The 21,735-nt window shown below is 38.6% G+C and overlaps 1 protein-coding gene across 2 annotated transcripts in view; it reads right to left on the reverse strand.

The window, feature by feature from the left end:
* DLG2 (discs large MAGUK scaffold protein 2) overlaps positions 1 to 21,735 on the reverse strand; it is a 973,962-nt gene that overhangs the window by 498,478 nt on the left and 453,749 nt on the right. For both annotated transcript variants that reach the window (XM_041483662.1, XM_041483665.1), the window contains one exon: positions 20,804 to 20,965. In XM_041483662.1, the coding sequence (XP_041339596.1) occupies positions 20,804 to 20,965 (162 nt within the window). The remainder of the gene's footprint in view (positions 1 to 20,803; positions 20,966 to 21,735) is intronic.

Raw genomic sequence — 21,735 nt, forward strand, 5'->3', positions numbered from 1 at the left:
TGGGGTTTGCTGCTTTCATCACTTGTTATTTGAACTTTTTTTTTTTTTTTCCATATTTTAAAATGCCTTGCTTACACTTGACAAGAGTTATATTTTCCCTGTCTGCTTCTCAATTTTTCCCTTACTGCCAATAATTCAAAAAGTCATGAAGATCAGGAATGCATAAATATTATCATATATATGGGACTGAAAAACAAACAAACAAACAAACCTAACAAGCTACTTAGAAAGGTAAAGTCTATAAAAGATGACTCAGGCAAATAATTTATGAATGACATTTTATAAGGTACTTGTCAGAAAATCATCTCTGCATCCTCTCTAATTAACTACACAGTATGTTATAATTGTAAAAATAGAAGTTTGGTCATTTCCTTTGACTCTAAATATAGGAAGCCTTAATATCTACAGTGCTGTAGGTAGAACTGCTGACAGAAGACAGGACCTGAGAAAGCCTTTCAGAGCTGATCAAACCTCGTTTTTTCCCCTTATTTGCTGAGGGATGAGTGGGGGTAGCGAGGGCTGGACTGTAACCATTGGGTCTGCAGCACAGCAGAGGTGCACAGAACCATGAATTGGTAATTCCAGGATTTGGATTCCAGCTACAGTGGAGTACACCATATGTGATAACCATTAGGGACATTTACAGAGCTTCCCCACTGCCTGAATGTGCATCACCCTGACCTCAGAGCTGGCTGGCAGCACGCCACACACCTCGGCTGCAGAACTTAAAGACTGAAAATCTGTGACACAAAAACTTAAAGATCTATATATATATGCAACTGCATTCCCATATAAGAAGTAATTATATATATTATATCAAATTATTTATGTGGATATTGAAGGCAAGAGATTGTTCCACTCACCCTGAACTTGCAGAAAGACAGAAATGGCACTTCACTCCCCCTTCCAAGCCCTATTATCTTCAGCCCTTGGACTGTGGTCCTGGGAGGACACATGCTGACTGATCCCTAAAAATCCTCATAGATGGGGAACACTAAACATTTCCAAAACCAAGTTTGAACATAGCAGCAAGAAAAGTGAGTGTCATGTTTTTTTTGCAGGGGGTCTATCATGAACATTCACCAAACAATCCAACATCTTCTGCCAAGAGCAGAATGGGAATGTAGTATATATATGGTAAAACTTCATATTTTGCCCAAGTCAGACATAGATGATTCATTGCAGACCCTGAAAGAATTTCCTGTTCCAGAATTCACAGCCCTGTGTGCGGAAATTGTCTGTAGTTAAGGTGCGTAGGTAACTTTTATTCTTTATCTTCATAAATCAAAAGAAAGATCCAAAACTAAAAGGGCTGCAGCATATGTTCTGAGAAAGTCTGTGCATATTTTGTCTCATATTCCCCATAAACTGTGCAAATAATGGATTATTCATTCAATAACAGAACAAAGACAGAAATCAGGTCAGCTAGACCTGAAATATTTCATTAAATCCAGAAGTTTTTGGCTGAAAGAGGGAACATGACTTCTTTTCCTACATTTACTTTTGGCTATTTTGTTCCATTTTGGAATTCCAGTTTAAAACGATGAGTCCAAAATTATTTTGCAGCTATTAAATAAAAGCCTTGAAACTTTTTTAAACAAATTCTACATTAAAAATGTAAATGCAAAACAATGTAATTTCTGATCTTTTCTATTCTTCAGTCAGATGAAATTATTTGTTGACTTCCAATTGAAAGTTTTAAGGTATGACTGAAATAGCTTTTTGTGGCAAATTTGCTATTCAAAACATCACCATCCGTACTCATGCTGAACACTCCATGTTTAGATTCTTAGTTTTAACTACCATTTCTGGCAATAAACCTCTGATTTCATATATTTTGCACTGAAAAGTATAGTTTTGTTGCAGCCATGCCACTTAAAATTGAGAAAATCAGTTCTTCCCCGTATTTAAACATTATACAATTCCTTAAATGTTTGAGAAAGATCACTAAATGTTTCCTAATTTCATCAGTCTCCTTCCAGAACAGGCATCAAACTGTGCAGCAAAACCCACAAGAAGGTATCATCATTGTGTAGGATCAGCTTTTTTGCTTGGTTGCCTTTCTTGAGACTAAACCAATAAGAAAAACCTTACCATTTAATTTGGTCTACAGCAGTAACTCAGGAGCAAGTGAAGTTGTGCATTAATTTGTATAGCCCCTAAGGCGACACCCAAAAATTTGTCCTTCATTTACCTGGGGTTTTGAAGTTTAGACTTAACTTGAAAAAGAGATTATCAACAGCTTTCGTAAATGAAATCAGTAGAAAACCAGACTAATTTCACTAAAATATGTTTTGTTTCCTTCAATACCTGATCTCATCCATCAACAATGCAGAAAGGTAACAGAAATATTTCAAATGCAATTCTTTCTCCGAATGCAATGATCTATTTGTTAGAAAAATGTTAAAGTTAAGAGTGTGATAAGAATAGAGCATGATAAAAATACATCATAAAGTTCACAAGTGGAGTTTCAAGTGATACACACCATATCACTTTATGTGTCCAATGAGCATGTATCTCTGGTATAAAAACATACCATAAAATAGCAGTGGAATCTTTTTACAGTGTAACTTATTCTGACAGTTTCAGTTGCCATAAGATCTTTGAGTCCAGGAATGAAAAATAAAACAAATAAAAGAAAGTCTTTATTACTTTGTAATAATTCACAGAGTGTTAGTTCACCTCTTAGGAAGGAATTTCAAACATTGCAGCTGGGTTTTTCTTTTTGTTTTTTTGCAGGTTCCAGAAATTACCCTTGAGCTAGCAGATTTCTGGAGCATCCAATCTGTTCAGCCTTGGAAAGGTTATGTATGAGAGGTTATTATGTTCTACTAAACACTGACCCGTTTTATCACGGTGAGGTCTATGGGACAGCAGCAAGCATTGTGCTCAAAGCTTAACTGAGAACCTTAGTAATTTATAATTTCCCATCCATCTGCACAGTGCTACATGATCCATATGTTCTGCCTTTTTAATCTTCTATCTAAAAGGTCCCGAGTTTTCATGTTTGCTCATGAATATTTCCAGATGCCAAAGAAATTGACCCATGAGCAGCAGAATAAACAAGACCTCCCCTCCTATGGCTCTGAGCTGTATTGTTAAATTCTGATGGCTAATAAGGTGTTGGTCCAACAGAAGTTTCTGCTGCAGCAAAATTTCACATTTGCTCTTTCTCTCTCACTCCCCCATCTCTTAGTTATAATACTTAATCTGTATTAATTCAGTGGTATTTATACCAGATGAGTTAATTCTGTATCTTTCCTCTATTGCGTTACCTCTTTTTGTGAAAGTCAGAGGACTTTCTCTTCAGCTACTGATCCCTTTCAGATTTGATTGAAAATGAAAAAAGGGAAAGAAAATCAAAGGGGGCAAAAATTATCATCATGGCCTAAGACAGTATTTTGTTTATAATATATTTTTCCTTTCCCATTGCAATCTGTGTTTCTCTTTCTTCTTTATTAATTTCTAAAAGCTTTAGAAGCAATAGAGCTTCTTATGTCATGAAAATGTTTTCAATATTTCAGCTCTTGAATTTTGCCATTTATTTGTAAAAATTCTGCTTAGTGAAGTCACTCAAAGATTTAGCTACAAAGCTGTAAGTCATTCTTAGAACATTCAATCAGTTAAGTATTTATGAGTCATTTATATTTCCCTCTCCACTGTAGATACCTATATTTTACAAAATTGCATTTTATCATCTGCCCATTCTTATAGTTCTGTTTAATTTGTCTAAATGTTATACAGCTTTATCTTCTTTTCACTGCCCAAAATAACGGTATCCCATCTGCAAACTGCCCTGTGTCTGTCTAGCCAATAACCACATTTATACTTCTAGAGCACTGTCTAGGAAAGCTTTCAAAATGTGCATAGGCTTTCCCTGGTCCAGGCTGTCTTTGCCATAAGCCTTCTGCCATACTGCAGGTGATCCATTCCTTTCTCTCAGTTGTTGTGCTCACTGGTACTCTAAATTTCCCTGGTATTTTATTTTCAGAAGCATTTTCTTTCCTTAGCATATTAGAGGGATGGGACTTCATGAAAGTTGGTAAGTACAAATAAATTACTAGAGCCTCTTTTCCACTTACTGCTAATTTACTGACACTCTCAGAGATTCCATTAAGCTAAAAGAAATCTATTTTTCCTTTAGAGAAACTATTCTTGTTTGTTACAATCCCATTATGTTTATCTCATTAACCTGGCACAGATTTTCTGAAGTGTGATTCCCAAGATCATCCCTAGAGTTTCTGAAAAGACAGATAAATATTTCCTGTCATCCAGTTCTCTAAATGGAACAGCTGTGGCACTGCACATTTTCATTAACTACCCATCAGCCATCTAATTCTACTTAATTAATACTATTTGTAAGAGAGCAACATTTTTGTCTACTTTTTTTCTTTTGCAAATATACAATACTACCAGCAGCTCATAAAAATCTTGAGTAAAATTATACTAACTGCCTATTTACCCGTATCACTGGAAAACTGACTCTACCAAGCAGATACAGTTATTTTCTCCTAGGAGTAGGTTTTGTCCCTGAAGCACATATACAGTTTTGGGAGCTCTGAGGAAAGTGCTTAGAACTGCTCCTGCAACTATCCCAAATCTGCAAAAGAATGGTGGAATCAGATGTAACATAAACAATGAGGACAACTGGGTGGTAGATTCCTACTCCATGGCCTTAACAGTTCAGAAAAAAACCCAAAAAAACAAAACAAACAAACAAACAAAAAAAACTACTGGAGTAGGAACAGCCAGGATCTAGCACTGCCCCTACACTTATTAGTCTTTCAGCAATGTTACCAATGCAAAACACCCTTGTCCAGTGCCCTGACCACTTTCTCCATCTTTTGTTTGCCAAAAGAGTGTGAAGTGAGAGCTGCAGGGTAGATGCAGCACATAGAATGGATAAGTTTGGGATGGGACTAAAAGTGTTAAAACCATTATTTCTTGTCTTCATCTTTCTTGTTTCTCCTCAGGTGATCATTCTTGCCCCAGACTGCAGCAGATGCAGCTGCCTTGGGTAGCCACTGTGCTCCTCAGCAAATGAATGTCCTTCCTCAAAGTCACAGAGATGTCAAAGCAGTCATTCACACCACATGTCTTATAGGGAAAGGAGAGCTGGGAAAGACACTGCCAGCTCCAGGAAACTGGGAGAAAAGAAAGCATTTCCAGAGTATAAGGACTTTTTACAAATCAGCATCTTGACTTTCCATAAAGTGTTGCCCTGACGGTTCTTGTGTTTGTATATCAAATTGTCAACTTATTTCTTCTTGATTAGATCTTATCAAAGGTTCCAATGCCACTGAAGCCCCCAAAACATTGCCAGAGAACAGAATTATAGTACACCAAGATGCTCTCCACCAGCACTTTTAGAAAATATAGAGCATCAGAGCACTAAACCCATTACCAAATAATATTACAATCCTCCAATAAAATTATGGAGAACTTGTATTTGAAAGTCCACCCATCATAGGTCTTCAATATCACACCCAGCAGGCTAAGAGCATGTGAGAAGAGAGGTGGAGATGGGTGTCCCTAAAAACAAAGGGTCCTCACAAGGAAGTGCCAAAACTTGTTCTATTATGTCTCAAGTGTTTTAATAAGGCACTCACCCTACCATAATTAAGTAAACTCATTTACATTAACCATTATTTTGAAAATTGTGTTGAAAAACCCATCTAATTGAAAGTATAGTAATGCTCATCAACTCAGTTAAAAACATGTGTAGAAATAAATCAAGGACATTAATTGATTAACACAGTAAGCAAATGGCGATATGCTAGCTGGAGTGGGTAAATTTATACATTGTGCAATCATGGCAGATTCTTACTGACTCTATTCTCAGAACCATTTTCATTTAACTCCAAGGCTGTTTGTTTTTTTCCCCAAAATGTGTACACTTGTCCATGTGTTTCTCGCTCAGTGAGGTGCAAAGCATTTGTGCAGTGCTGACGGGAAAAAGCCAATAAATGTAACAAGATGGCACTGGTCTATAATTCAGCCTTGAGATATAAAAGTAGATATAATTCGATTGTAATAGATAGATTATTAGATAAGATTTGAATATATGCAGGAATTCCTATTAATTTTTGCTCATTTACATTGGTTTTAGCCTGGGCAGCTTTGTGGTATCACAACATTAAAGCTTTTCTTTGTCCATACGATGCTTAGGACAATGGGGCCCTGCACTGCTATAAGAGCCCCTAGGTAATGCTATAACCTAAATTATCATCATCATCATTCAGATTGAATTAAGAGGCTTGGAAAGAATATGCATCTAGGGAGGAATCTCCAGACCAGTCTAGCTTAGATCATTACTAAGAGCTATAATGGGAAGGGCAGTGGCACATCTGCTTTGATGTATTCAGGAGCGGGAAGGACTGCACTAACCTGGTCAAAAATCTTGATGTAGCAAAGATAAGACAATGTGAGATAAGCTACAGCATGATGCTACAGAATGGATGAATTTCATCCTCTCCCACACCTCTCATTTTATTATCAGATGAGATTCTCAAAAAGAATTTAAAAGAGTTTGTGACTTACAGTTCTTTGAAAATCAAAGGGAGATGTATTCCTGCCTAAATTAGGCTGAAACCTACTTTTCCCAAAAGCCTGAATATAAAAGAATCCAGCTTTTCAAGATTATATATAAACACCATCGTCACCCCTGGGTTTAACAGTGTTTGGGAAAATTTTGTACTTATCCACCCACACATGATCTAACTGAAGTCTGCAGAGTGTTCACCCACAGACGGATATGACCCACTGTGTTTGTATCCAGAATGGTGGAGCAATACTAACAAACCCAAAATTTCAGTCAGAGTTGTCCAGCAAAAATCAATTGGGGGCTGCTATTTTTGTTCAGGTTTCTTCCTCTGTAATCTCCAGAGGCAATGCAATGAGCAGCTCCTTTGAATATTAAATTATTGAAGTTCAGAAGAATTTAATTAGTATCTCACCTACTTACCATCTTGCAACGATGCCTCTCCTACAATTATGGTACTACATTACAAGCAATTTCAGCTTAATTGAATAACTGGAATAAAACCTGGGTTCCAATTGCCAGAATTACCTGTATTAAGATAGCTATAACTGACTTAAAAACCAGTAAATGTGAGATGATCTCTATGCATGCAGGTTTACAGCAGATTCTCTAGTATTCAGCCTTACTATTTAGCCTTAATATTACCATATTCACCCTAGTATTACCATACTGTCAAAAGAAATGTGTTTAAACAACATTGCAGACATGTCAGTTTTCTGGGTATGAGCAGTTGAATAATCACAAAGTCAAATCAGGCTGCAAGGTAGCAAAATGTAGGGTCTAAAATATTTTCAAATATTTTAACAGTTTGTGCCTCTTTCTCCCCAGCTGCACATGCCTATGTGTATTTCAGCCACTGACTGCCAGACTCCTTTCTCACAGTTCCTCACATTCATATTATTTGGAAAATACATTTTCTCACAAAGCCTTGTACTGGAAGCAAGAAAGAAAAAAAATTGCAGGGACAGTGAGAGCAAGAGAAAAAGAGCAATGGGACAAAACCCAAATTGTATTTTCTTCAGCCTGTTTCTCTACTCTGCTGCATTTCGTGTGGCTCCAAGCTGGCTCAGATCCCCTTTGGTTTGCGATAATGACCTGGCATAGAAGTCAGCTGCTGAGTCATCCTGCTTCAGCAGGATGAGAAAAGAAAGTATGAGAAAAAAAGGCTGGTGATAAAGTCAGTATATGAAAGGTGGAAAGCCACAGATGTGTGTTTCCAATGGCTCTATCCTCCAGTTGAGGACAGAGTTTCAAAGTCATTCTGCTCTAAAAGACTAACCTATTCAGGGAAACACGGAGCCATTAAGGTTGGAAATGATCTCTTAAGATCAAGTCCAACCATTAACCCTGACACCATCAGGTCCACCACTAAACCATATCCCTTTGTGCCACAGCTACAGCTACATGTTTTTTAAACACTTCCAAGGATGGCAATTCCAACACTTCCCTGGGCAGCCTGTTCCAATCCTTGACCACCTTTCCAGTGGCAAAGTTTTTCCAATATCCAGACATTAGGAAATACCTATCCAGCTTCTCTGTATGCTGCACTGTAAGAAGAGTTTGATGCTGGAATCTTTAAATGAGGAAGGCACAGCCCCTAAACAAAGGCATACCCAGTCCTCCAAAGGCACAGGTGTGGAAATTCCCAGTACACAAAGTGATGAAGGAGAGTAGGAGAAATAAACTATGTTGTTCAAAGTAATTAAAACACTCCACCTCTCTAGTAGCTATTATAGACTGACGTATTGGTGCTCCATGACATTGCTCAAGACTGCTTTTCCTCTGTTTAGAAACATCACTAGAACAGTCTCCCCAAGGAACTGGTTACAGCACCAAGTTTTGCAGAGTTCAAGATGTGCTTGGAAAATGCTCTCAGGCACATGGTGTGATTCTAGGGGCTGCTGTGCAAGGCCAGAAGTTGAACTTGATGATCCTTGAGGGTTCCTCCCAACACAGGATAGTCTATGATTCTGTGATAAATACTGATGTGATGCTCTGCCTGGTTGATTGTTGCCTTTTTTGACAGATTCAGCTTTATTTTTCTTTAAAAGTCTTTGAGGTACAATTGTTTAGTAGTCCTTGTGGCATTCTTTAAACTTCAAAATAGAAATAGGATTAAAATTCTCTAAGCCCAGTATCTTTAGGAAAGAGTAGGTGAACAGCATGTTCAGAAATGGAAATCTGTCTTAGGTATTTTAACTTAAGCCAAATTTCAGACATTCCCTGACATTACAGGTATTAGTTAAGTACAGGTAGTACAGCAACACCCTTGGGTTCACTTTACTGTTGCCATTCACATTTGCCTTAAGTAGATATCAACATCTCCAGAATACCAAAAAAATAATGCCTTTTCTAAAAAGAAGTAATATTATGAAGACAGCAGTTAGGAAAATAATGCAGTTTCAGCTGAAATCTCTAATTCAGTTCAGATCTGCTCAATCTCTACATTTATTGCAAAACAGTGAAGAAACAAACTGCCCAACAATTCCTAAAGAGGAAACAGCAGCAATTTCAATGTGAAACCATCTGCAGGTGTGGTCTTCAGAAACTGGACTTCAACACTCCCAAAGTGTAAAGTTGTTAACTTTGTGCTATTTTGGCTAATTCCAAGCTAAGTAGAACTGCAGTGATGAGAGTATAAAGAGTTGTATTAATTACAACTCTTTATACTCTCATCACTGCAGTTCTACTTCCCTGCTTGGCATTTGCTCATACACTTGATCAAAGCCACAATTTGTGACTCAGACTTCAAAGTAAGAATTTGTTTATTTGCTGTAAAAACACCATTACTCTTTTTAGCCTTTTCAATGTCGTGTAATCAATTATAATAATTTTATTAAGTCTATTATCAGGTTTAATGATCTTTTTTTTTTTTCTTTTTGGGAAGCAAAAACTTCAACCACTATGGGGCGATCAAATCCAATGCAGTATTTCAGGCAGATGCTTGTTAAAACTGTAGTGGGAGGAAGGTTTGAAAAAATCAGCTAGGTATACTTTCTTTGAGAATGTGGTCATTTTCTGCAGAAAACACTTTAATCTAAAAAGTTGACTTCTAGCTCTTATCTATGTAAAAGTCTCATTCTGGTCATATTTGGAAGATAGGTGCAATTTGGTGTTCATGAGTTTGTTGGTTAAAAAATTGATTGCAGTTTCTGTGGCTCATAGTTTCTGTGGCTCATAGTTTCTGTAGGGATTAAGAGAATAAAAGCTGCCCAGAGTGCTGCCATTTTAGTGGGCAACTGAGATCCACTAGACCTGATAATATTCAACTGTATTTCACATTGCTTTTGTTCAGGGGGAAGAGAATCTACCTTTCAGAAGCAAGAAAAAAAAGAAAACCTCTTCTTAAAGTCTATGTGCAACAAAGAAGAGATGGGCAGTGCTGTGCTCCTGCTCTCCAAAGCAGCCAAGAAGCAAAATGATCAATAAGCGTGCAGTTGTCTTGTACAGGAGGGCATCAATTGTTACATGTTCACAAATTTGGTACAAATTTGTACTTCATGGGTGGCTTGAAGGATTAATAAGATCCATGTGTATGTGTAGGAATGAAAATAAGAGAAATATAAGAGGAGAAATACAGGAATGGATCCTGAAGGTAAGTCAAAAAAAAGGAACAGGGAAAAGGAACACTGATTAACTATGGAAAAAAGAAACAATGTCATGCGAAAGGAAAGACAACGCTGTGAGAAATGAAGTTAGTAAACAATGCGGATCTTAAAAAAGCCACCTGAGTCACCAAGACTGCTGACTATTTTTTTGACATTATTCCCAATTGCATCAGCTTCAGTAACAATTTTAAAAGACTATTGAAAAGCAAGTAACATGATCTTCTGAAATGGATTGAAGGGAACCAAATGGAAAAAGGAATTTCCCATTTAAAAATATTTTTGAGAGAGATCTTCTCTTTTGAGAAGTCTCAATTAGCCATTGATGTGAAGATCACAGAATCACAGAACCACAGAATGGTTTGGGTTGTAATGGACATTAAAGATCATTAAGTTCCAAATTCCCTGCCATGGGCAGGGAGATGATGTCACACAATAATAAGGTTGTGAAGATGTCACATAATAACAATCTCAGAAACTCTTATTTAGACTAGATTCTTGAAAAGAGTTGGAAAGTAACAACCAGAAAGATTTTTCTTTTAAGTGTCAAAAATCTTATTTTTTTCACAGCTTCATAGCCCACAAAACTACATTGTAGCAAGATTAAATAAGAGCTATGAGAAATAGGAATTTAAAAATTTTGGAAATAGCTAAAGCACTTCTTGGTCAGGCTGCCAAGATACTCTTTCATAAGGTTTGACTAAAAAGATTCTGTTCTTTTCATCCTGGAGGCTACAGCTATCCAGAGCTCCTGGAACTGCAAACTTCTGCTTTCTTTTACACCTGGTACTGACAAAAGCCAGAACATTTTTGATGTGTCACACCGTCAGATGTATAAACACATGTACCTTCTACTGAGTGAGTGAACGATCAGTATATTCCTCAGTGAAAAGTACCACGGAACTTGAGTGCTTCATTTAAATTGTAGAATACATTCCCAAGTGTCAGCAGCAGCCGAAGTCTGACAGAAGGGCATTTCAGCTACCGAGCTTAGGGAAACAACTGGTGTTAAAGCTGTCTGACATATCTGAGAAAAATCCCTCCTGTTACAGTCTGATTAATAACACCAAGATGCTTTATTGCACTTTTCAGCAGTAGGTCACAAAACCCTTTGGAAAGGTGGCAAACATCATTACAGATACTTTACATATATTCTAGTACTTCTAGACTTGGAGAAAAGAACTAGCAGAACATACAAATCCGATGTTCATAGCATCTAGTAGTTATTTCATGGATTTATTGCATGCATTTAATGTATTTTAGGTGGGGGAAAAAAAAACAAAACAAGCTTCTTTATAACAGTCCATCTCTCAGTATTTTTTATACTCTATGAGTATTTCACATGGCCAACGCATCAAGGGTAAAACAACTCCGAAAATTACAGGGAAGCAAGGAATAACTAGTACTATGCAAAGCATTAGAGAAAGACAGTGAAAGAAAACGATTCTTGGAATTTCTTATTTACTTGATTATATGTGAGCAACATGGTCAGGAATATATGCACATATCAGGCTTCACCCTCCCCCTCCCAAAAAAAAACCAAACCAAACCCCCCCAAAAAAAAAACCAAACCAAAACAAAAAAACCAAAACCAACCCAAAACAAGAGGCTCAGGAACAAGACTATTATTAAAAAGAAACCTGCTATTCAAAAAGAATAAAAAATAAATCAGCTAATTAATACTAATGGATAAAGTACCCAGTAGATCAAGAACACAGAAAATCTCCTGAAACAGCAATTCAGATTAACATTTGAAAAGACCTTCAATACCTAGGAGGCCCATATAAAGTAAACAGGATCCATAGCCTGAAAATATTTTCAAATTCCTTTGAAAATTCCTGTCTTCATTCTTCAGGCAAGTCTAACAACATATAGTGCACTAGTAGATACTGTCAGAGCTTGCTCTGCTTGTGTCCATCAGAGGACAACATTTATTTTGCCAAAAAATAAAGGATTGCAACGCCTGAGGTTTGCTTTAAGTTGCTGAGATTTCTCCAATTAAATCACCCACTGACAGAAGCAATTTTATTTGGTTTCTTTTTTCTTCTGTCAGAAACTAGGAAGACAACAAGATACTGTCTGCAACTACATAAATCATGTGGAAAGCCATCAATCAGAAAGCCAAGGCACAACATCAAGCACACAAAACAATGGGTTTAGCTGTGATGACAAAACCAAAAAAAATGTTCTTCACTAATAACTGTTCTTCACTGTTACATTCAATTTTTGCACCATTTTAGGAATTTCTTTAGAGTAAGACAAGGACTCAGAAATGAAAGACGCTCCTGCCCACATGAAAATGAGACACAAAATATTATTCAAAATGCTAATCTATAAGCTGCTTATTTTGCTTTAAAACATAATGAAACAAAATCAAAATTCAGAGCTACTTTTGCCACTTCCTTAAGAACAGGAACAGGCTCAGGCACATTTGTGAGCTTCCTTTGTCTTGTTCTAATCCAATTGCATTTTTATATTAAAAACATAGATTACAGATATAGATGTATGATATATGCTTATCTGCTCTAACAGCAGAGATAAGAGAAAAGCAGTACATTATTAAACATGTAACAAGTGTTGTGTCTTAATGAAGCAACCTACTGAATATTCAATAGAATTCACTGACAGACTGACTGCAGCATGGGGCTTTGCCAGTGACTGCATACTGAAAAGGAGAGGGGGGGGGAAAAAGAAGAAAACAAAACCAAAACACAAAAGCTAGGAAGCTACCAGGGCAGTGATCAAAAGTATTCTTATAAGATCATTGCTACTGGGCTCAGTCACCCTGGGAATAAAAAATGCTTCATGCAGATTAGCTATACTTATGAAATGCAGTCAGTGTAAGCAAAGAAAAGGATGCAAGATTAAATTTTAGATGGCTCGTTAATATATTCATGCATACATTAATATGTCCTCTATATAACCCCAATTAATTTTGTAACTGCAAGAGAAAACTTCAGACTGCTGTTCCTGACATGTAACAAAGCCTCAGCCTCTCTCAGTCATCCACAGCTTTTAAAGAGCCTCTGAAATGCAGCATCTTTGCTTGGGAAGAACAGCCTGTGCTCAGTGCCTCAACTCTTTGTCACACCTCAGCCGCAGAAATTAAAGCAAACTCAACCTTTGTTTTTTTTCTTTTTTTCTTTTCTTCCCTATTTGAACTTCAACTCTATCACAGGGTTCTTCCCCAGTAATACGAATTAAGGGATCTCAGCAGCTCTGGAAAAATAAATGTGGTTTCTTGCCACAGACAGATTATCCCCCGAAAACACGAGGAACTACTTTTACACAGGACTATCAGGCACAGTAATGCTGAAAGCTGTAACAATCAGCTTTCTCTGTGCAAACCTGGTTCCCTGGAAGCTAGGGGTATTTACATTACCTGGGTAGAGGACTTCCCTGCAATTGCTCAAACCTGGTCTAGTGGAAGGTGTCCCTGCCTAAGGCAGGTGGTTGGAACTAGATCATCTGTAAGGTCCTTTCAACCCAAACCATTCTGTGATTCTGTGTTTTAAAACAGCTACGCAGGTCTCTGGAGTGTATTTCCTTATACTGTTTTCCAGCTCTGGGCAGCAACACCTCAATTTTATTTACAGGTCACATGACCCACTGCAACATCAGGAGAGTCTTGGACTTTGTTGTTTTCACAGTACCCATGACCAGTGCATGACTTTGGTCTTTATACAAAGTTCACTATCAAAAAAATAGTCTTAAAGTTTGCTGAATTGTGAAGTGAGACTGCTGTATCTGAAAAAAAAAAAAAAAAAAGCTATATAATATTTTGACCTTATTTATCCAAATTGTGTTCAGAACACAATTTTTATTGAAGTCAATGTTAATTCATGAAATAAATAGCTCTTGCCTAATTTACATTTTTAGACACAAAGATTACTCTTTATGACAGTTTCCAGGAAGCTCAGGCTAATACATTTTTCACAGAATCATTAATCATCCAGGCTCATCCTCAGAGCCTCTTTCCCCATCTTTGTTAATTTGTCGGACAAGCACAGCAACCACTGTAGTGAGGTCTGACTCACACCTGGACAGGAAAGCTTCAGAGGTGGGGAAAAAGCCGTTTCATTACAGACAGGAAAGGGCGAGTGACAGATACCAAAAGCCTTCACAGGAATGACCTTCCTGCACTAGGGAGGATAAAAAGAATGATGGGCATTCAAGGGATACGACACACTCACTAGGAGATAGGAACTGGGAAAGAGAGACATCTGCCTTGGAGCAGAAACAAAACATTCTTCCCACACTACACAGAGAGCCTCAGAGAATCTTCTGGTCACTTGTGGTGTGAAGGGCTCTGTATTGGGTCCATTCTGTTTAATACCTTTACTGATGATGTGGATGAGGGGACCAAGTGTAAATGTGCAGATGACACTAATACGGGTGAGAGGTAGATTTGCTGGAGGGTAGGAAGGCTCCAAAGGGGAAACCGGTCAGGCTGGATTGATGGGCTGAGACCAACAGCATGAAGTTTTATAAGGTCCTGCCCTTGGGGCACAACAATCCCAGGCAGGGATATAGGCAGGGGGAAGAATGGCTGGAAGGCTGCCCAGGGTAAAAGGATCTGGCAGTGCTGGTCAGCAGTTGAACATGAGCCAGCATGTGCCCAGGTGGCCAGGAAGGCCAAAGGCATCCTGGTCTGGATCAGCAATAGTGTGGCCAGCAGGAGCAGGGCAGGGATTGTCCTCCTGTACTGGGCACTGGTGAGGCCACACCTCAAATCCTGTGTTCAGTTCTGGGTCCCTCACTACAAGAAGGACACTGAGGGCCTGGAGCATATCCAGGGAAGGGCAACGGGGCTGGGGAAGGGTCTGGAGCACAAGTCTGATGAGGAGTGGCTGAGGGAGCTGAGGTGTTTAGTCTGGAGAAAAGCAGGATCAGAGGTGACCTTCTCACTCTCTACAACACCTGAAAGTCAAAGTCAGGTGCTGATTGGCCTCTTCTCCCAGGCAACTGAACCTGTGCCACTGGAGATTCAGGTTGGATATTAGGATTAATTTCTTCATGAAAGGGTTGTTAAACATTGGAATGAACTTCCCAGGGAAGTGGTAAAGTCACCATCCCTGGAGGTGTTCAAGAAATGACTGGATGTGACACTTAGCACCATGGTCTAGTTGACAAGGTGGTGATCTGTCAGAGACTGGACTTGATGATCTCAGAGGTCTTTTCCAGCCTAAATGATTCTGTGATACTGTGACTCAAGTAATGGGCAAGACAGGGCTTCCTGCCATTTAAAAAAAAATAAAAATAAAAAATTACTCTGTGCTCTGGCATTGGGAGACACAGCCCTCCTCCTGTAATGCAATTTGTACAAATGCCAAGTTGTGGATAACCTTAATTTTGTAGACTGCTGAGTCCATTTGTTCCATGTGGAGATGGTTTTTCTCCTCTCTCCACTGGAAAGTCATTCCATCAATCACTGACTTTCTGCAAGCTTTCAGCAACCCAGCTGAGCTGCAGGACAACATCCTGGGACAGAAATAAAAGGAATAATAGTGCGGCCCCTTCCAGAAAATGAGGATATCAAAGATGAGGCAACTGAAGAGGTTCATTACTGATCATTCCTGTTTGACAGTAACTTATCTTAGGATTGTTATTTACCTGGTTACTTGTTTTTGCTCAATTTCCACTGATGCTTACAGTTGAACCTGGCATTAAATTAGGAAATGGAGATAGCTGGAATAGCCTGACATTTAGAATGTTCAGAAAACCAAGGAGATGCGAGATCTTTACACAGATTTTTACTTTTCAGCTTATCTTAACAAAGTGGAGTATACTGAAAAACAAAAATAAGTCAAACATCACAACAATACTAGAAAGATACATTTATGAGCCAGAGTTATCATTCATTTAATGAACACTGATTAGCTCTATTCCTGGGAGGAAGGGGAAGAGGCACATATTTAATTTAGAGACAGAACTAGCGCCTCTGATTTTCAGGTACAGTTGTGTTGAATTCAGATTTCCCAAAACACCGGGGATTCACAAGGCACTTTTTACTGAATTACTACTTTCTAAGGCATCTAAAAAAACTCTCAGTAGTATAGCATGAAGCTTTACAGATGCAGACCAAAGAATTCTGAGCTTACTACACCATCTCGTGTCAAACAAGGGGAAGTGCAAGAAAATTATTTTAAATTCCCTTTCCATTACACTACAGACTTTATCCTTTAAGAGATTATTAAAAGGCAATTCCATCACTTCCATACGTTGAAAAGAACATTTATTACCTTGATATGGCAACTCTAACAAAACTTCTGCAATGCTAGCATTTTCCCAAATGTTAATACATCCACGTAACTGAAAACTTCCTTTACAGCTTCAGTGTTTGACATTCAAAGTTGCTTAAGCTGTTGAAAATTTTATCTTTTGCACACTAATAAGCAGATCAACCTTTATCAGGAGTTTGAAGCTTTCTAAAATTAAGCATTTTTCAGAACTAAGCTGACTGCACATGAAATGCTACAGGAAAGTAGAAAAGCAAAGTTAATGCAAAATACAATAAGGTGAAGAAGTGAAAAAGACAGGGAAAATAAAAGAAGATCTGGTTTGCAGCAAAACTGCTCTTGCTCATTATTTTCTACTGAAAGGGAGTAATCTGGCTAGTGCATACTAGATTTTAGGTACTTGGAAGATAAGAAAACATGCCTACCTTCAATTTCAGAAAATCTATTCACATTTCTAAACAACATTTATCATAATCAGTATCTGTGTGTCTCAAAGAGATTTTCAGAATGTATGAGGACCACACTTCTTATTATTCAGAACATGAAACAAGTGCAAGGGTGTTGAAGGAAATAAGTTTTATATTTTGGTTTCCCAAACAACTTTCTGAGGTAATCAATAATCATAGAATCATAGAATGGTTGGGTTGGAAAGGATCATCTTAAAGACCATCTAGCTCCAGCCCCCTGCCATGGGAAGGGACACCTTCCACTAGACCAGGTTGCTCAAAGCCCCATCTAGCCCTGAACATTTCCAGGGATGGGGCATCCACAGCTTCTCTGGGCAACCTGTGCCAGTGCCTCATCACCCTCACAGTAAAGAATTTATTCCTAATATCCAATCTAATAATCTAATAACAATGAGCTCCACTAAGGTGTTTCTGGACTACATCAAGCCACACAATCTGAAATATGAAATTACTGCCAAATTATTTAAGAATTTGTATACTTCAAAATTTAAGATGCATCTGTTATATGCAAACATGGCCCATATCAGGCATTTTGAATCATGGGTGTTAATAAAAATGTGGTCTGAATCCTTCCATTCTGAGTGTCAGAAAATGTTTCAAGAATTCCTGGAATGTTTTACCTGGAGATGTACACAGGGGAATTAACAAGCCCATGATTTCTCTGCCTGAACTTCAACCATCCACACAACCTTCCTCTGTAATGATGCAAGCCTGTTCTCAGACTGGCAAAGTGGATTGTGGATGCAAGCTGAGTTGTTCACTGAGAACTGGGGAGCAGGGTGATGTCAGCCAGCAGTCTACAGGCACAGACAAGGTGCAACACCTATGGCTTCCACAGATGGCTGTGATCACTGCTCAGTTGTGAGGGCCAGAACCAGCCAGCCCAAAGGGAGGTTTTATAACTGCATGATCTTTGCAGATTTCTTTCCAAATGAACAAAAATATATGGAAAGAAGCAATTCTTTTATGCTGCCAAAGTCAAGTCACTTAGGAAAAGTGATGTGATTAGGATGGACATGTGGCTTGGTCTTGGGACAACATTTTGGTTCCAAAGCATCTTAACTAGATTATTTTTATGCTGAAACATTTTCCTTTTATGATATTACTTCAAAACAAATATTGGGTAGTCATCCTGTCATCGGGGCACCGTGCAGCCACTAAACACAAAAGACTGCTTCAAAACTTGCTGGAGAGGTGCAGCCTGGTGCTGCAGTCCCTATAGGGAAATTCAGGCAGTAAAATGCAGCCAGGCAGTGACTCAACCTCACCCAGCCAGGCAGCCAATGTGCTTGATGGCCTGGGTGAGTGGTCAGATGGACAGTCCTAATGGCACACAGGATACGATGTGATCCCTGGCTTGGTGTTAAGGGAACTTCCCTGTCTGACCATTCATAGACTCTAACAGCACTCACACTCCCAGCACCAGAAACTGCACCAAATGTATTCCTCAGCACATGGTACAAGGAGACTCATGATTTTCATGCACGTTTTCCCTTTTCACCAAATGCTCTGACCTGTAACCAGAAAAGTGAGGCAGAACAAGTCAAAAGCTCCTGGTGGAGTTTCCTGACAGCGTTATCCTGCTGCAACTGCCAGTGTCTTCTCACTCCTAAGAATGTACCTGACAATATTTGGACCACAGGACTTGTTATTTCTGCTCAGAGAAGGATTCCAGCAGTTCCACTTCTCACAGGAGTCAATGAAATATTTAAGTTGTAGGCATTATTTTCCAGTTAGTCTTTAAGAATCCAGTGTTTTACATTTCCCGAGGAAGATGTGCTATGGATAGAGAGGCAGTTTTCGCCATTATTCAGTGCAGCCATGTTAACATAATACGGCTGAGAAGATGGCAGAATACTTAATGATATCAGGCTATAGGTTGGAAAGTCTGTAATTCAAGACAATAACCCATTCTGACTAGATTTTGGAGTGTTCACAATACTATTTCTCAACTATGTGCAAGTCACTGTGACCAAAATCTTCTGAACAGGGATTTCAGTCAACTGCCAACAGTAAAAGTGAATCCAAAGCAGGTGTTCCAGAAAGGAAGGGCAACACAATGCCATGAGCTCTAGCAGAAGAATTCCTCCAGCCTTCTGAGCTAATTCACTGCTGAAGGTTAAAAGATGGGACATAGACAGCAGGGGAAAGGAAGCAGGAACTTTAAAGCCATTTGAAGAGACAAACAGCTAAATTTAGATTAAATGGCAGGCATGAGACTATTAAGTGGCAGATATGACACTGTGAATCTGAAGGAAAGAAGGGAAAGGGACAGAGTCAAAGACAAAAATCCTTATGCTGAAGGGAAAACTTGCAGGAGACACTGATTTCCAAGAGGAAATACTATACAGCTCCTGTCCTACCATCACTTCATAAAACAGCAGCAGACAATTTTGTCCTGTTACAAGAGCAAATATGACTGGGAGCTGTTTCAAGGCAATTGTGCATGTCTGGGGACACCCTTCACTTCACAACAAGCTTTTTGACATCATTGCTACACCCTCATCTTGGATTATGTAGCCTTTCTTGAAAGTCTCCAAATGTGAAGAATAATGTCTGGTTTTGACCTTCATGAACAAGAAACCCCATTGTAATCACAATACTCAAGAAGTCCTAGAGGAACGGGGATGCTTCCTTTCCAGGCCAGAAATTGCTTGGTCTGTGATTGTTCCCTGATGCTAGACAGGCCTCATGGAAGTAATCCTTTCCAAATAACTAAAGTGATAGCCTCAGCACAAGATGATCTATCACTGCTTGGTACCATTGGCTTCTGCAGAAAAAGTTAGGTAAGTAACCCAGAAAATTGCTAAAACCTGAAAAGACAAACATCATACAAACTAAACACAGGACCAACAAGAGCAAAGGACAAATATTCATTTGCTTGACTATTCCACAAAGGCTCAATGAACACCAGCTATAGTCACATCAATCTTTAATAATAAACACTTCCTTTCACTTGTAACCACTCTGTAAACACTGTGCTAGGCAAGCAGTGCCCATTTCACAGGCTTTGAGCACCAGAGGGAGCAAAGCCCATCTGCCTTGTTTGTTGCTTAGATAATTGCTGAAATAAAAATATTACCCAGAACATCACTGCCTAAAGTAAAGAATATTATTCTTTTTTCCCCCCTTCCCAGGCCTAGTAGGAACTAAAATAGAAAACCCACCATGCTAATCACTGCATCTATGCTGCTTCCATGAGAGAAGCTCTAGGAATATTTTCCAACCACTGCATTCGTATTAAAGGACAAATGTAAATTTTCAGGAATGGATTACTTTTTGGTTATTATATGGGTTCACCAGGAAGAGAAACATTTTTGCACAACAAGATATATCAGAGGACATCAGACCCACATACAGCTAAAGCTTCTATATTTTATAAATAGTTGCCTTAGTTAACAGAAAGATATCTCTACAGCACTCTGAATTGCATCAAAACCCACAGAAAACTGCAAGTGCTTGAGCAGCAAGGATATGAATAGAGGCAAATGAGCTCCCTTTTCAGACATAACTTGTGAATTTGATATAGCTTTCTGAGAGATGAAAAAAACTAGTTACATTTACAGTATTTTTTTTTAAATTTCTGAACAAGGATCATCAGGAAGGGAAGTCTGCCATTTCAAAATCACCGTGATATTGAGGCTGAGAACCTGCATTATTCCATTCACAATGTACAGAAAAACAGGCTCATTTGCCAGGAATTATTTTTACTCGAGCAAAAGCCTCACTCAAAGCAGAAAGCTCACATCTCTACACAATGCTCTGTCAACTGAACTATCACCTGCTCCACTACAGTGAGCCTTAAAAACCCATCACAGGAAAATCAATCTGCAATGACAGATTTCAGAAAGCAGCTTGTCTGTTTGCACAACAAAATATGTTTCCCAGGAATTTCATGGTACGTGTTTTCTCGTATTTGAGGATTAAAGCCATGAGTTGTATGGATCCTACCTTCAAAGGGGAAATGTGTGACTGTAAGACGTATCCATGGACATTCTCTATTTGAGACAAGTTCTTCTCTGACACATGAACGAGCTCTGGGCCTCTCACTTCATGGGTTAAACGAGGCAAAGTATGGTCATGTGGCGCATCCTCATCTTGATAACGATATTTCTAGAGAAAGAAAAAATCAAGGAAGAAAAAATAAGCTTTTAGGAGGTAATTCCTGTATTTTAGTATAATTGTGGAAAAACAAAAAAAATATGATACAGTAGACAATAATCATTGGATTTCCTAGTGTGTTCTGGAGAGAATGAGTCATTCTTTTTTACCATTGTATCAAAGAGAGAAATGTGGTATATGTCACTGATACATAAGACTTTCACCATCAAATAGACATTTGAGATGACACACTGATAATGAAGAAAAAGAGATGTTGATCAGCTAAGCTGTAGTGTCAGATCACATTTCACATCCCTGTGTTAATAATTAGAGTTCTATAGCCCTTCTCTGCAAAATACTTGTGTTATTTTCCAGTTGGCAGTGTGTACTCTGATGCTGGAGAGCGCACACACACTTCCACAGAGGCACAGTCCCACAGAAGATTCCCCTGCTGTAAAATTCTATACCTATACCTTTCTTCTCTATGGAGAGGCAACACGAGGAGCTTGTCCAAGATCCCACACAAAGCTTGTAACAAGGAATATAACCCTAAAATGAAATTAAATTACCTGATCTGTTCTCCAGCCAGAATGCTTTGTAAAAACGTGCCATCCCCTCAGTGGTGTCCTGAAGAGAGGGCTATTGGTCAAAAGCCTAAGATTTATTTGTATGGCCATATAAGAAAAATAAGTCTGAAGTCCAGATACAAGAACATCCCAAAGCAGACCTCTCCATGCAGCAGACCTCTCTGCTGCTCATCCACACCACTTTGACCACTCAGC

The sequence above is a fragment of the Pyrgilauda ruficollis genome, unplaced genomic scaffold (genome assembly GCF_017590135.1).
Source record: "Pyrgilauda ruficollis isolate IOZ18807 unplaced genomic scaffold, ASM1759013v1 scaffold60, whole genome shotgun sequence".
Lineage (NCBI taxonomy): Eukaryota > Metazoa > Chordata > Aves > Passeriformes > Passeridae > Pyrgilauda > Pyrgilauda ruficollis.